This window comes from Mastomys coucha, unplaced genomic scaffold (assembly GCF_008632895.1).
Source record: "Mastomys coucha isolate ucsf_1 unplaced genomic scaffold, UCSF_Mcou_1 pScaffold22, whole genome shotgun sequence".
NCBI lineage: Eukaryota > Metazoa > Chordata > Mammalia > Rodentia > Muridae > Mastomys > Mastomys coucha.
This window is the reverse complement of record NW_022196905.1, coordinates 96023488-96037382: the sequence shown is the minus strand read 5'-3', so window position 1 is coordinate 96037382 and position 13895 is coordinate 96023488. Positions and strand designations below refer to the sequence as shown.

General features: G+C 44.7%; 1 protein-coding gene across 1 annotated transcript in view; it reads left to right on the top strand.

Annotated features, from left to right (window-relative positions):
• The window catches only part of Slc10a6 (solute carrier family 10 member 6), a 27878-nt gene extending 14368 nt beyond the window's left edge, over positions 1-13510 (top strand). Inside the window, exons 2-6 of the mRNA XM_031337032.1 lie at positions 1086-1204; positions 1827-1915; positions 7191-7363; positions 10557-10714; positions 12466-13510. Of these exons, the coding sequence (XP_031192892.1) occupies positions 1086-1204; positions 1827-1915; positions 7191-7363; positions 10557-10714; positions 12466-12671 (745 nt within the window). The 3' untranslated portion in view covers positions 12672-13510. The remainder of the gene's footprint in view (positions 1-1085; positions 1205-1826; positions 1916-7190; positions 7364-10556; positions 10715-12465) is intronic.
• Positions 13511-13895: the final 385 nt, after the last annotated feature.

Genomic DNA, 13895 nt, shown 5'->3' with positions numbered 1-13895 from the left:
TGGGACTGGCTGCAGAGCTTGTGCCCAAGGTCTGCTCAGAACACTAACCCAAACAGACTGGAAGGAACAGGAGTCACTGGGCTGGCAGAGTTCCTGTGTGCCTAGTCCCACTGGTCCCAGTTACTCCCAGTGTTGGGATAGATGTTGGTTCCTGCTCACCTCTGATCCTGGGTGTATCAGAGCACCTGAGAGTGGAGCTTCCTCTGGGTGTTGTGGGACTGGCTGCAGAGCTTGTGCCCAAGGTCTGCTCTCTGATCCTGGGTTTGTCAGAGCTCCTGGGAGTGAGCTTCCTCTGGGTGTTGTGGGCGACTACATTCTTTTTTTGTTTTGTTTTTTGAGACAGGGTTTCTCTGTATAGCCCTGGCTGTCCTGGAGCTCACTCTGTAGACCAGGTTGACCTCGAACTCAGAAATCCACCTGCCTCTGCCTCCCAAGTGCTGGGACTAAAGGCGTGTGCCACCATTGCCTGGCGAGATAACATTCTTAATTAATTAATTTTTTATTTTTATTTTTTTAAAGATTTATTTATTTATCTTATATATATGACTACACATTAGCTGTATAGTTGTGACCCTTCATCTGGATGTTGGGAATTGACTTTAGGACCTCTGCTCACCCTGGTCAACCCTGCTCACTCCAGTCTGACCCTCTTGCTCTGGTAGATCTCTCTTGCTCAGTCTCTGCTAGCTCTGGCCCAAAGATTTATTTATTATTATAAATAAGTACACTGTAGCTATCTTCAGACATACCAGAAGAGGGAGTCAGATCTCATTATGGGTGGTTGTAAGCCACCATGTGGTTGTTGGGATTTGAACTCAGGACTTTCAGAAGAGCAATCGCTGCTCTTACCTGTTGAGCCATGTCACCAGCCTCTAATTTATTTATTTATTTATTTATTTATGAGACAGGTTCTTACTATGTAGACCTGGTTGGCCTTAAATTCACAGAGATCCCCCTGTCTCTTTCTATCCAGTGCTGGGATTAAAGGCTGTGCCACTGCATCTGGCCCAAGAATGCATTACTAAAGTAAGAACAAGGCTCTCGGTCTCAGACTTTCATTTCAAGCTCTTTCGTTTTACTTCCAGCATCAGTATGACAACCTGTTCTACATTAGCCGCCCTGGGAATGATGCCACTCTGCCTCTACATCTACACCCAGTCCTGGACTCTTCCACAGAACCTCGCCATTCCGTATCAGAGCATAGGTTTGTATAAGGCTTGTGTAACTGAGCAGAAACAGCAATGGCCATGGTACAGATGGCAGATACTGACAAAGCTCTTCGGGTGGATTTTAGCATTACCTAAGTCAACCCCCTTGGTCTCTATCTCTAGTTCTTACACTTTGATGCTTTGAGAGGTCATGTAATTTGCTGAAGATCATTCTGTGTAGACCTGAAATTGGAACTCAGGAATCCCCCTCTAACATCCAGACTTAGTCCCTGTGTGCTGGTTTTTGTAGGTAGAGTGAAATGCCCAAGGCATGATATTTATGAAGAAGGTTTATTGAGCTCACACACTGTGTCTCACAATAGCTAGGTACCCACATGCCATGGCACATGTTCATACGAGTCCTCTCCCTGGCTGGAATTCTCATCGACTTAGAGGGACCATTCTTATTTCTAATTATTATACATCTGCTTTCTCTAAAATTCCTGTGATTCCTTGTTGGAGGCTTCTGAGAGAAACAGTGGCCCAGGTGTTAATAGCATGTACTCTTCAAAAAATTGTCTTTCAAATCTGTTAACAATGGAAATGGAGATTGCTGGGAATGTAGGAGGCGTTAGGGGAAGAGGGGACACTGTCTGATGGATTCTCTTTCTTTTTTAGGAATTACCCTTGTGTCCCTGGTTGTTCCTGTGGCCTCCGGCATCTATGTGAATTATAGGTGGCCAAAGCAAGCAACAGTCATTCTCAAGGTCAGGAACCTCCTCCCATGCACACCACATCACCAGATGAAGAGACTAAAAGACAGAACCAATGAGCTGTCCCAGTACAACCCCTTCCTGACCTTTGTCTGGAGCTCTGCCACTCCTACTGGCCCACATGGCTTGTGGCACCTCCTAGAGAAGGAAACACTAGGGCCTGGCATGGGCTGTGAATGCCTGGCCCCGCCCCTCCCCCAGGCTTCCCACAAGCACCTGTAAGGTGAGGCTCCTCCCTGCTGTGAGCACAATGGAGCCCCAGTGTGTGGGAGCATGGGAAATGTCTTAGAACAGGATGAAGGGCCTGGCTTCGAAGCACTCCCGGGAACACACCACTAGACTTGGTGTACAGAGCAAGAACTGCTGATCTCATGACACCCTGTGGATGAAATCAGCCTGAGAGCGCTGAGGGATGGCCATGGAATGGTGGGAACCAGGGCATCCCACCTTCTCTTGCTTCACAGTGTTGTCTTTTATCTGCTTGAGAAACAATTACCTGTCCTTGCCAGATGACTGTTAAAATCACCCCAGAAGACATAAGTTTGTGTTTCTTCAATGCTGAAAAGTGTCTCAGCTTATTCTACATTTATAAAGAAATGAAGGTTTGGGGTTCCTTGGAGGTTCAGCAGAAGCACCAGTTCATTTCAGCTTGGGGTTGATAGATTGGTCCAACCTAAGCTCACTCTGTCCCTACTGGCCCCTTTCCTAGTTGAGCAATGCCTAGAGAGAGCCAGAAAGGACAGGGGAGGCTGTGTAGGAAGCCCGATGCCTTGCATACTAAAAGACTTCATTTTACTCTTTCTGGACTGTACTCATGGGACAAAGCCCCTCCTTTCCCAGGCTTATCACTGCCACTTTAAAAGGAGAACACACCCAGTGGGAAATGTTCACAGAGCAAGAGGGCAGTGTGATCATGGAAACTTTCAAGTACTTTGTCATTGAGAATTTTTCTTAAAAGGGCATTCAATGATGACGACAATTAAGAATATCCTATTTTAGCCTTTCTGTGTACTTGCAATTGTTGTCAGTGTTAGTGGAGAAACCAAATACATTTTCTGTATGTCTGTTTTGTTATCTGTAGAGAATAGGTTTAAAAACTACTTCCTTGAAACAAGTATGGTGGCACAGGCTTCGAATCCCAGCACTTGGGGCACAGAGCCTCTGCTACATAATAAATTCAAGCCCAGTCTGGACCACATGAGAACCTATTGTCCTCCCCCAAGCAAACAAATTCTTTCAGCAATTCTCTGGGATTTATATTAAAATACATTAAATAATATACATAAACTAGACCCTACAGTTTAACCATTATTTTAGTATTTTTATTTATTTTGAGGTAGAGCCTCAGTATGTATAGGCTGGCCTCAAACTCATGGTCCTGCTACATCAGTTTCATAAGATACTAAGATCAGAGCCATGTGTTAGTCCAGTGTACTGGCCTGATACAATGTATCAGCTCTTATCCTTGGGTTTTACACACTTTCCCACTAACATGCATCTGAAGGATTTCAAACTTTGACATTGCTTTTGATAGAAGATTCTGACAGAGAGAGTTTTGTAGGGTTCTTCATTTCCTCACCAGGCCAGAGCCCACATGTCCCTGTATTTAAACCCACCCTCTACCCTATGATACATTTCTTGTTCATACATTAGATACTTTTGCATACTTGTGGCAGCATTCATGACCTAAGCAACTTAAAAGGGGGAAAGTTGGCTTACAATATCGTCATTCAGTCTGTGTTCACTGAGCAATGTGTTCTGGGCCTGTTAAGGCAGAAGAACACCATTGAGGCAAAGATGTGTAATACAGGAGAGCTGGTCAAAACAGACAAAGGCCAGAAACAAAACACGCTCAGAGACCTGCACCCTAGTGACCCATTTACCTAGTCCTCATGTCCTTAATGTTTTAGCACCTTTCAAAATAGTGCAACGACTGGCTGTCTATGCTTTAAGACAGGAACATGCAGGGAGTCTTTCCTATTCAAACAATAATAACTTGTTTCCATTTTCTTTAGTACTTCAGGATCTCCTTTGGGTCTGGATCATTTCAAGTAAAGACTGATATTGTAACTAGGTCATCTTTCCACAGTCTTCTGTCCCCAAGAGACCAATGAGAGCTTGCAAAGATCCAAAATGCTCTAAGTATCCTGTGATCTAAACTCAGACATTGGATTTATTGACTTTTTTTTTTTTTGAGTGAGTGAGTAAGGGAGGGAAGGAGAGAGGAATGGAGGGAGGGATGGAAGGAGGGAGAGAGAGAGAGAGACAGAGAGAGAGAGAGAGAGACAGAGAGACAGAGAGACAGAGAGACAGAGAGACAGAGAGATGGGTAATTGCATGTAGCATTGGTTGTCTGGGAGCCAGACTGGCCTGGAGCAGTCCTCTGGCCTTTATGTCCTGAGTTCTGGGATTCTAGGTATATGCCACAGCTTGCAGCCTTGTGATTTTAAATAACAAAAATAAGAGATAGAACACTTATCCTCTTAATGTTAGCTCAGATTGTCTAGTGAAAATGAGCGTGTTTTTGTCTTGGCAGAGAGAGACAGGGGTCTAAGGAGTAGAATGTGATTGGTGGCTCACAGGGTGACTGTGAGGTCAATTGTCAGGACAGACAGGCCATGAACAGGAGTTACCAGAAAGGGGCCTTTGGTGTGTGGGGGTGTCAGCTGCTGCTGTCATTTTCCCTTTTGAGATGTCAGGTTTGGTCCAATGTGTGAGCTAGAGATTCTGGCTCCTGTAAGAGGTGGGACCTGCTACTGTGTAGTCAGGTCATGACAGCATCCCTCCTGGAAGGTGCGGATGGAGACTGATGGGCTGAGTTCGTGAGGATGGTTTGCAGTGTGGAGGCCGGCACTGTCCCCAAGTTCTTCCACACACACAGTTCACCACTCTCCTGTGGTCACAGTGCTGTGACAACATCTGCCGTCATGAGACCTCAGCGGTGCTGAGCCACGCCGTTGCTGAGCCATGCCGTTGCTGAGCCACGCTGTTGCTGAGCCACGCCGTTGCTGAGCCACGCCGTTGCTGAGCCACGCCGTTTTGCTCCTGGCTTCTACAGTGCGAGCTGAAGGAACTCTATAGAAAGCGCCCCCAGTTGAGTATTTTGTGACAGCATTAGAAATGGACTAAGGAGGCATTGTCAGGGTCTGGATATTTTATAATTTCACCTTATTTATGAAAGCCAAGTCCTCTGGTTTACTTCTCTACTTGAAAAGGAAATATGCTGATCCTACAATAAGATTTATCATTTCTGACTGACCTTACTAATTTCTTACAGTTCAGCCTCTTGACTGTTGTGCAGCTGTGATTTTCCTAGATACAGTAGCTTCCCATTCAGTCTTGCTTTCTCTAGTTTCTGCTAGCTGAGGCAGACAGTAGAAAAACATATCAGATGGAAAAATTCCAGAAATAAGCAACTCATTTATTTAAAATCAGGCAGCACTGTACTTAGTATGATGAGATCTTGTACTGTCCTGTTTACAATGTGAGCTGTCCCTCACCTTGTCTGTCACCTTGTCTGTAAACGCTGTGATGATTGGACACAAGGTCCAACAAGTTTTGATTTCAGCCTTAGGTCAGGAGAGTCCTTCCTAGACCTAGATCTCTGAAGTCACTGTCCTTAGCACCTAATTAGCTCTAATTGCCAACTTGACACAGTCTAGTGCTAGCTGAGAAGAAAGCCTCAAATGAGGAGTTTTCTGGACCAGACTGGCCTTTGGGCATACCTGTGGAATGGTTAGTCTTGTTGATGGATGAAGGAGGGCCCAGACCACTGTGGGTGGCACCATCCCTAGGCACATGGTCCTGGACTTTATAAGAAAGCTAGCTAAGCTAGGAGAAGAAAATTTAGGGATCCAGTTCCTGAGGGGTTGCCTATGCTCCAACAAATGGCCCTATCTCTATCTACACACTGGCAGCTGTAATTGGACCCTGTGAGTTTAAGAAAAGAGAACATGTGAAATTGGGTGGGAAGAGTGGTAGACAAAGGAGAACGGAAGAGGAGGAAATGGGGAGGGATTTGATTAGGGTCATTGTAGCCATGTACATAATGGGAAGGGATTTGATTAGGGCCCATTGTAATCTTGTACGTAATGGGGAGGGATTTGATAAGGGCCATTGTAGTCATGTACGAAATTCTCTCTCTCTCTCTCTCTTTTTTTTCTTTTTTCAAGACAGGGTTTCTCTTGAAGACAGGGACAGCCCTGGCTGTCCTGGAACTCACTCTGTAGACCAGGCTGGCCTCGAACTCAGAAATCCACCTGCCTCTGCCTCCCAAGTGCTGGGATTAAAGGCGTGCACCGCCACTGCTCGGCCGAAATTCTCAATAAATAAAAATAAGATTAGCAAAAAGTACCTGAAAGTCTTCAACATCTTCCCATGAAAGATCATATTATATAATATATGCAATATATACACATACTATTTATTTATTTATTTATTTATTTATTTATTTATTTATTTATTTATGTATTTATTTATTTTGGTTTTTCAAGACAGGGTTTCTCTGTGTAGCCCTGGATGTCCTAGAAGTCACACTGTAGACGAGACTGGCCTCGAACTCAGAAATCCACCTGTCTCTGCCTCCCAAGTGCTGGGATTAAAGGCATGCACCACCACCGCCTGGCATAATATTTATTTTTAAAAACATAAAGCTAGCTAAGCTCGAAGCTGAGACCAAGTCAGCCAGCAGCATTTCTCTGTAATTCCTGCCTCCAGTTCTCGCCCTGACTTTCTTTCGGTAATGGACAGAGACCTGGAAATGTAAGCCAAACAAATTCGTTTCTCCTCTACGTTGCTTTTAGCTAAGGTGTTTCATCACAGCAAGAGAGAGGAAACTAGACTGTAACAATGCCCGCTAGCCAGGAACCTTTCATTATTTCTATTATTTCCCATTTATTATTTACATGTCTTAAATCTGTGTATTTTTTTGTACCATTATCCACTTGTCCTGATCAGGGATAACCTATCTGTTAATTTGCTCCTGGCTATCAATCTACTATGCCTGCAGAGCAAGAGCATAGCCTGGGTATTATACAGGATACAGACAGCATCCACTTTATCTGAGTTCAGGAATTCCCTTGGCTTTGTGGAACACACTTATTGTGCACAAGAGAAATAAGGCAACTTTAACAGGAAATTGGGTGTGACAGCCTCTGAGTTCTACAACTTCTGATGCTCAAACTTTTTACACCTGTGCTGAGCTCAGCATCATGGAGGGACAATCCCTGAGGTTGCTCGCAGGCACTTACCGTGTTGCTTTGCTGTATAGGTCGGGGCAGTTCTGGGTGGCATGCTCCTACTGGCGGTGGCAGTTACTGGCGTGGTCCTGGCAAAGGGCTGGAACACAGATGTTACTCTTCTGGTCATCAGCTGTATTTTTCCCTTGGTCGGCCATGCCATGGGCTTCCTGCTGGCACTCCTCACCCACCAATCTTGGCAAAGGTACGGTCATATAACCTATAAGGTGTGAGGGTGTGAGTGCATGTATGTGTGTGTGTGTATATGTGTGCATGTGTATGAGAGTGCACGTGTGCCCATCTACATAGTGCAAGCATGTGTGAGTGTATGCACGCGTGCATGTCTGTGTGTGTGTGTGTGCATGTACCTATATGTGTGTATGTGAGTGTGTGTGTATATGTACATGTGCAAGTCTGGGGCTCAGATTTTCAGACCTGTGTATCTGAGACACAAAGTCTATCTCTTTGACTCATACCCAGCTCCATAAGCATTTCTGAGGCAGGTGCACTGGCCACACTGCCTGCAGGCTTCGCTAGCAATGTGGTCATCTTTTACACAGACAAAAGCCACATGGATGGGGTTTGCCCTAGTGAGAGCCACTATCGCTATGATGAAACATCTTGAATCAAAAGCAACTTGGGGAGGAAAGGGTTTGTTCAGCTTACATTCCCACCCTGCTGTTCATCATCTGAATGAGTTAGGATGGAAAAGAACTCAAGGCTGGAACCTGAGGCTGCAGCTGATGCAGAGGCCATGGAGGCATGCTGCTTACTGACTTGCTCAGCTTGCTTTCTTTTAGAACCAGGACCCACAATGGGCCGGGCCCTCCCCTGTCAGCCCCACAGGCTTGCCTAGAGCCAGATTTTTTGGAGGCAGCTTCTTAATTGAAGTTTCCTCAACTAAGTCCCTTCAAACAACTCTGGCTTGTCTTAGGTTGACATAAAACTAGCCATCACAGAGTTGTAATTTAGAAAGTTAGGATTAGGGTTTGGTATGTCTTGCTGGTCTCTGAATAGTAAAGGTGAGCCAGGGCCCGAGAAGGGTGGTGTGGGAACCCAAATAGGAGGAGTGAACTTGTTTCACTCAGTATAGAGATCATTGTAGGGCTTGGGTAAATTTTAAAGAGATCAAATCCTTGTTGATTATGCCAGATTTTTAAGGAATTACTATTTGTGGATAATACTTATTAGGAATTTGTCTTAAATATTATTATTTGGATTAGGAAATATACTGATAAACATTGTAAAATATTAAAGATGGTAAGAGCTCATGTTGGCATGCAAGCCATGACATGATGATGCAACCATCTACTAATGAGGAGTGCTGACCGCCAGCAGGTGCTTTCCAAAGGGCGGTGTGTGCTGCATCCGCAGCCTTATGCCTGTTTGTGGTTAGTAATTCAGTACTTTGACTTTGGTTGAGAACAGGGTCTTGCTATGTAGCTCTGGTGGCCTTGAACTCTGCCCACCTGCCTCAGCCTTTGAGTGATGGGATTAAAGATGTGTGTCACCACACTCTGCAGTAATCAGTTCTAGAGCTAGCTCTATCAAGCATACACGTGATTGTTGATATAAGATGCTAATTGAAGTGCCCATTATAAAAGTAAAAATGGAAATGATTTAAATATCTAACAATAGGGATATGTTTATTTATGAAGCATGCCTGTAAAATCTCAATGACACCGGGGCAACACTCCAGAGCCAAACTTGTTTAAAATTTTTAATTTCTATTTTGTGGGGAAGAAAAAAAGACAACAAGAATATGGAAAAATATTGGAAGAAATTGCAATTTTGAGTAGGGAAATTAAGGACGATTTCAATTCTTTCATGTTTCCTGGGAATGTTTTCCATTTTTCAGTAAGTAGATTTATTTTTAGATCAGGAGAGGGATTACAGGAAAGTTGCTGGGCTGGGAAGGGTTAGGTCGGTCTTAAGCTGTTCCCATTCCATCTGGGAACTCTGAGCATTTCACAAGCACTGGGTGAGGCGGGAACCCGTTTGTCCTGCTTTCTTCTTGTTGTAACCTGACAGGTAGCTATGGTTACTCCACCAGAAGCAAGCCCTTCTGGGAGGGTTAGGAACACAACCAAGTTCCTAGAGCTAGAAAGTGGCAGAATTTGGATTTGAACCTGGGCTGCTGAATGATGGAGGTTGATGGCTGGGTCTGCAGAGGAAGGAAGAACTCTTTTTTTTTTTTTTTTTTTTGTTTTTGTTTTTTCGAGACAGGGTTTCTCTGTGTAGTCCTGGCTGTCCTGGAACTTACTCTGTAGACCAGGCTGGTCTCGAACTCAGAAATCTGCCTGCCTCTGCCTCCCAAGTGCTGGGATTAAAGGCGTGCGCCACCACTGCCGGGCTAGGAAGAACTCTTATGACAAAGTGTTGTCAGCTGTCTGGCCTTATCTCATAGCCAGACAAAGATGAGGCCAGAGATAATAACATTTGCTTTGTGACTGGTCCAGGTGAGCTGCGACTTTGTTGCATTATGATGTTGAGCTAGGACATCTGAGGGACGTGTACTTTGCGTGACAGTAAGAGATGTACAATGTGGCACAGAACTTGCCACTCAAAAATTTCCTACCCTCACATTGCACACCCTGTGGCCTCCACATGGAATCTCAGCTCCAGCTGAACAAAGCACTTTTAACCTTTCACTTCATTTCAAGTATGCCGGCTGCGAGTGCCTTATAAATCGGAGACAAATGGAGTTGTCTGACCCACCCTCCATGCTCCTGCTTTTACTTCCCTTTTCTCTCATTTTTTTTCCGTCTTAAAGTAAGATTTGTTCCATTTTCTGCAATTCAAAAAAAAAAAAACACCTGTAGCCTGTAGAAATGAGAGAAATGCATTATTGAACTCTTCACCAAAAGCAACTTTTTCTGATATTTTTTTTCCATTTAGAGTTTTTGGTGCTTTTTAGTTTGTTCAGTTTCCAGATGCTGACTCAGTTTCCCATTCTTGTCTCCTGCAGTCCTCAGCATTCAGACTGGCTTCCAGGACAAGAAGCGCCTCCTCAGGAAGCCACGCTCACAATGTGCCTGCAACTTTTCTTCTGCTTTCTCTGATGTGTATGAGCTCTTCCATTCTGTAGCTTCAGCCTCTACAAAGCTTTCTGGAGTCACTTTTGTCGATCAGCTGAGTTTCTGTAGCATCTTCTGGGCCTGATTATCGGTGCACATTGTTTTCTGGTGTGTGTGTTGTCCTTCTACCCTGAGCTCTTGGTCAGGGTTCTTGAGGTCTTATTCTACAGGGCTTCCTTTTCAAACACACATGAGGACCCCACTACTGTCAAGGAACACATCCTTTTCGTTGCCTGAGCCTGTACTTGTCCTTATTCAAAGGGAATGCTCAAGCATGGTTCCTTTTGCTACTTTGTAACTCTTGAATCTTTTCACCACCAGGTGCAGGACGATTTCCATAGAGACTGGAGCTCAAAACATCCAGCTGTGCATCGCCATGCTGCAGCTGTCCTTCTCTGCCAAGTACCTGGGCCAGCTGTTAAACTTTGCATTGGCCTATGGACTCTTCCAAGTGCTGCACGGGCTGCTCATTGTCGCAGGTGCATGAATTCCCTCTGCATACCAGTAACTGATTTATTAATAGTTTCAAGCCAGCTTTTTGGGTCCTGCTCTTATGATATATTTTTAGCCTGATACTTTTGGGGACCATAATGTATAAAGCCAGGGTTCTTCCATGCTGTGGATATTTCACAGAAAATTCTTTAAAAGCCATTTGGGTGAGATCTTCTTTTTTTTTTTTAATGTATGTATTTTATCTATATGAATACATTGTAGTTGTCTTCAGACACACCAGAAGAGGGCATCAGATCCTTTTACAGATGTTTGTGAGCTACCATGTGGTTGCTGGAAACCTCTGGAAGAGCAGTTAGTGCTCTTACCCACTGAGACTTCTCTCCAGCCCTGGGTAAGATCTTATAGACAGAAACACTTCACCGCATCAAACCATCACGAGAGCTTTCAGGTCCTGTCTTTCTCAGAGCCTTGAGCTTGGCTTTCCCAAATGCTCAGTTACTTCTGTGCCACAGACACTAGAACCTGAGCTGAGTGGCTGTGAAGTATTTTTCAAATACAAAACATAACACATATACAGAATCTTCACACAGTGAGATTTTATGCATGTATATATCCCAAACATGTTACTCTCCTGTCTTCACTATTGGGGGTAAATCCTTATGTATGGAAGGGAAACTGCAAGACGGTGTGTATATGCACATGTACGCATGCACTTATTAACTTTGGCCTTGGAATATACTCTGAGTAAGGTTAGTGGTTACTTATAAAATTGAATATACACTGTGTATTTTTCTGTTGCTGTGATGAAATACAGTGCTCAAAAGCAACTTATAGAAGAAAGACCATATTTTGTTTTATGGTTCCAGACAGACAGACAGACACACACATACAGAGAGAAAGAGACAGACAGAGACAGACAGAGAGAGAGACAGACAGAGAGAGACAGAGAGAGAGACAGACAGAGAGAGACAGAGACAGAGAGAGACAGACAGAGACAGAGACAGAGACAGAGACAGAGACAGAGACAGAGACAGAGAGAGCATTCCTAATGGTGAGGAAGGCTTGGCAGCAGGAGGCAGGCGCAGATATTTTTATGCTTGCACTCACACATGCTATTCTATACTTGCTTAGGTAGGCTGCTCACATTTCACCTTTGGACAGGAAGCAGAGAGAGCACAGGAAGTGGGACCATGCTATAAAACCCTAACTGTGGCTCCTGTGAAGCACTGCCTCCAGCAAGGCTCCTAAACCTTGTACAATGCCTGTAAACAACTTTACACTGGCTACTAAGTATTCCAATACATGAGCCTATGGGGCCCATTCTCATACAAACTACCACACATACTGATTATTATATGCTATTGGTGTAGCCCCTGAGGTGAGAAACACTTGGACCCGGGGGTTTCCCAGGGGATACGGGAAACTGTTCTATTAGAACAAACTGCTGGCTCTGAGACCCAAAGGTTTAAAGAAACATCCTACCACTTTGCAGCTTCATCCTAGCACTCAGGCAAGTACCCGATACGCAGTAATCACCTCGCAAGGGTTTGTTGACTGACTGAGTGAATAAGCTCGTAGAGAGCTGATAAACGAATCCTAACTCTAGATAGAACGATCCATTTTGCTACACCACATGTATTCATTCTACAGATTTATCTTCTCCTTCCGTTTCCCTGTTTCCACACATGGATCTCCCTGGAGTATGGATGGATGTGCAGTGTTCCTCAGTTGTGCTGTCTGCTAAGGTGATTTTCATGTTGTTTGTTTTTACTCCCAGCATATCAGGCATACAAGAGGAGGCAGAAGAGTAAACACAGGAGGCAGCACCCAGATTGCCCAGATATCTGCTCCGAGAAGCAGCCCAGAGAGACCAGTGCTTTCTTGGATAAAGGGGATGAAGCTGCCATAACTCTGGGGCCAGTGCAGTCAGAGCAGCACCATAGGCCAGCTGAGCTGATCAGCCACATTCCTTCATGTGAATAGTGGGAGACATGGAACAGCTTGGCCCTCCATCTTCCTCTGTGGCCAGTGAGGACTATGTGTGGTTGACAGAAAGCAGCAGCCTCTCCCTGCAAAGCTGTCCTCCCATTGTGGAATGTAACCCAAGAGAGAGGACACCATGCAGAGGAGACATCGCTCACACTGCAGGACAGAACGTCCACAGGCTTCTTGACTTCAGGCAGGCGCTCTGGAGAATTAGAGGAGACACTAAGAGAAGATTAGCTTCGGTGATGTGATTCTTATTCTTAAGGGATCAAACATTGTTTAATTTTGATTATGCGTCTAATGTAAGTGGGCTAGCTCTTTCTCTTGAGAGGAACAGACAGGTCCCCAGAATCTCCAAACCATAGATACACCGTAGATACACTGGCTTGTCCAGTCTCCAAAACAACAGAGACATATGTGGATCCGTTGAGCAGCAAATCGCCTGTAGCTTGTATCCTGTGTGCTTTGATAGTTGATCAATGATTATCTCAGAGCATTTTTACATATATGCATTACCTACCTCATTCTTTAGAACAGTGGCTGTGTCCAAGTGTTGTATAATATAGGACTGTAATTTATTGAAGGCATCTTTATTAGTATTTAGATGTCTTCCAGCGCAGGGCTGCTGTGAACCCCTGGCCCTTACCCCATGTCCCATAGGCTAGTTCCTGCAGCTCCAGTGGGCAGGCCCACAACTCCTCCAAATCCTGGACAGACTGTTGTGTCTCAGAAGTGCTTTGTTGTCCACTCCCATCAGTCCTAAGAAATGATTTCTCATCATTTTGATTTGCGAAAACATTTCATTAAAATTATGATCTCAAAATTATCAACCAGAATACTTTTATGTTCATTTGCTTTTCTGTGTGTTTGTCCTGCCTTGTTTCTTTTTCTGTGATATTTTTCTATTGCCTTTTTTGAAGGCAGGATTTCACATCATAGCCCAGAGTGGCTTTAAGCTTTTAAAAAAATACTCCTGTTTCAATCTCTCGGGTTCCCTCCCCCTGCCCCTGCATCCTTCTCCCCCCAGTGCAGTGCAAGACACTGTTGCCTGCGGCTCTGCACCGTTGCCTGCGGCTCTGCACTGTTGCCTGCGGCTCTGCACCATTGCCTGTGGCTCTGCACCGTTGCCTGTGACTCTGCACCATTGCCTGCAGCTCTGCACTGTTGCCTGTGACTCTGCACCATTGCCTGCGGCTTTGCACTGTTGCCTGTGGCTCTGCA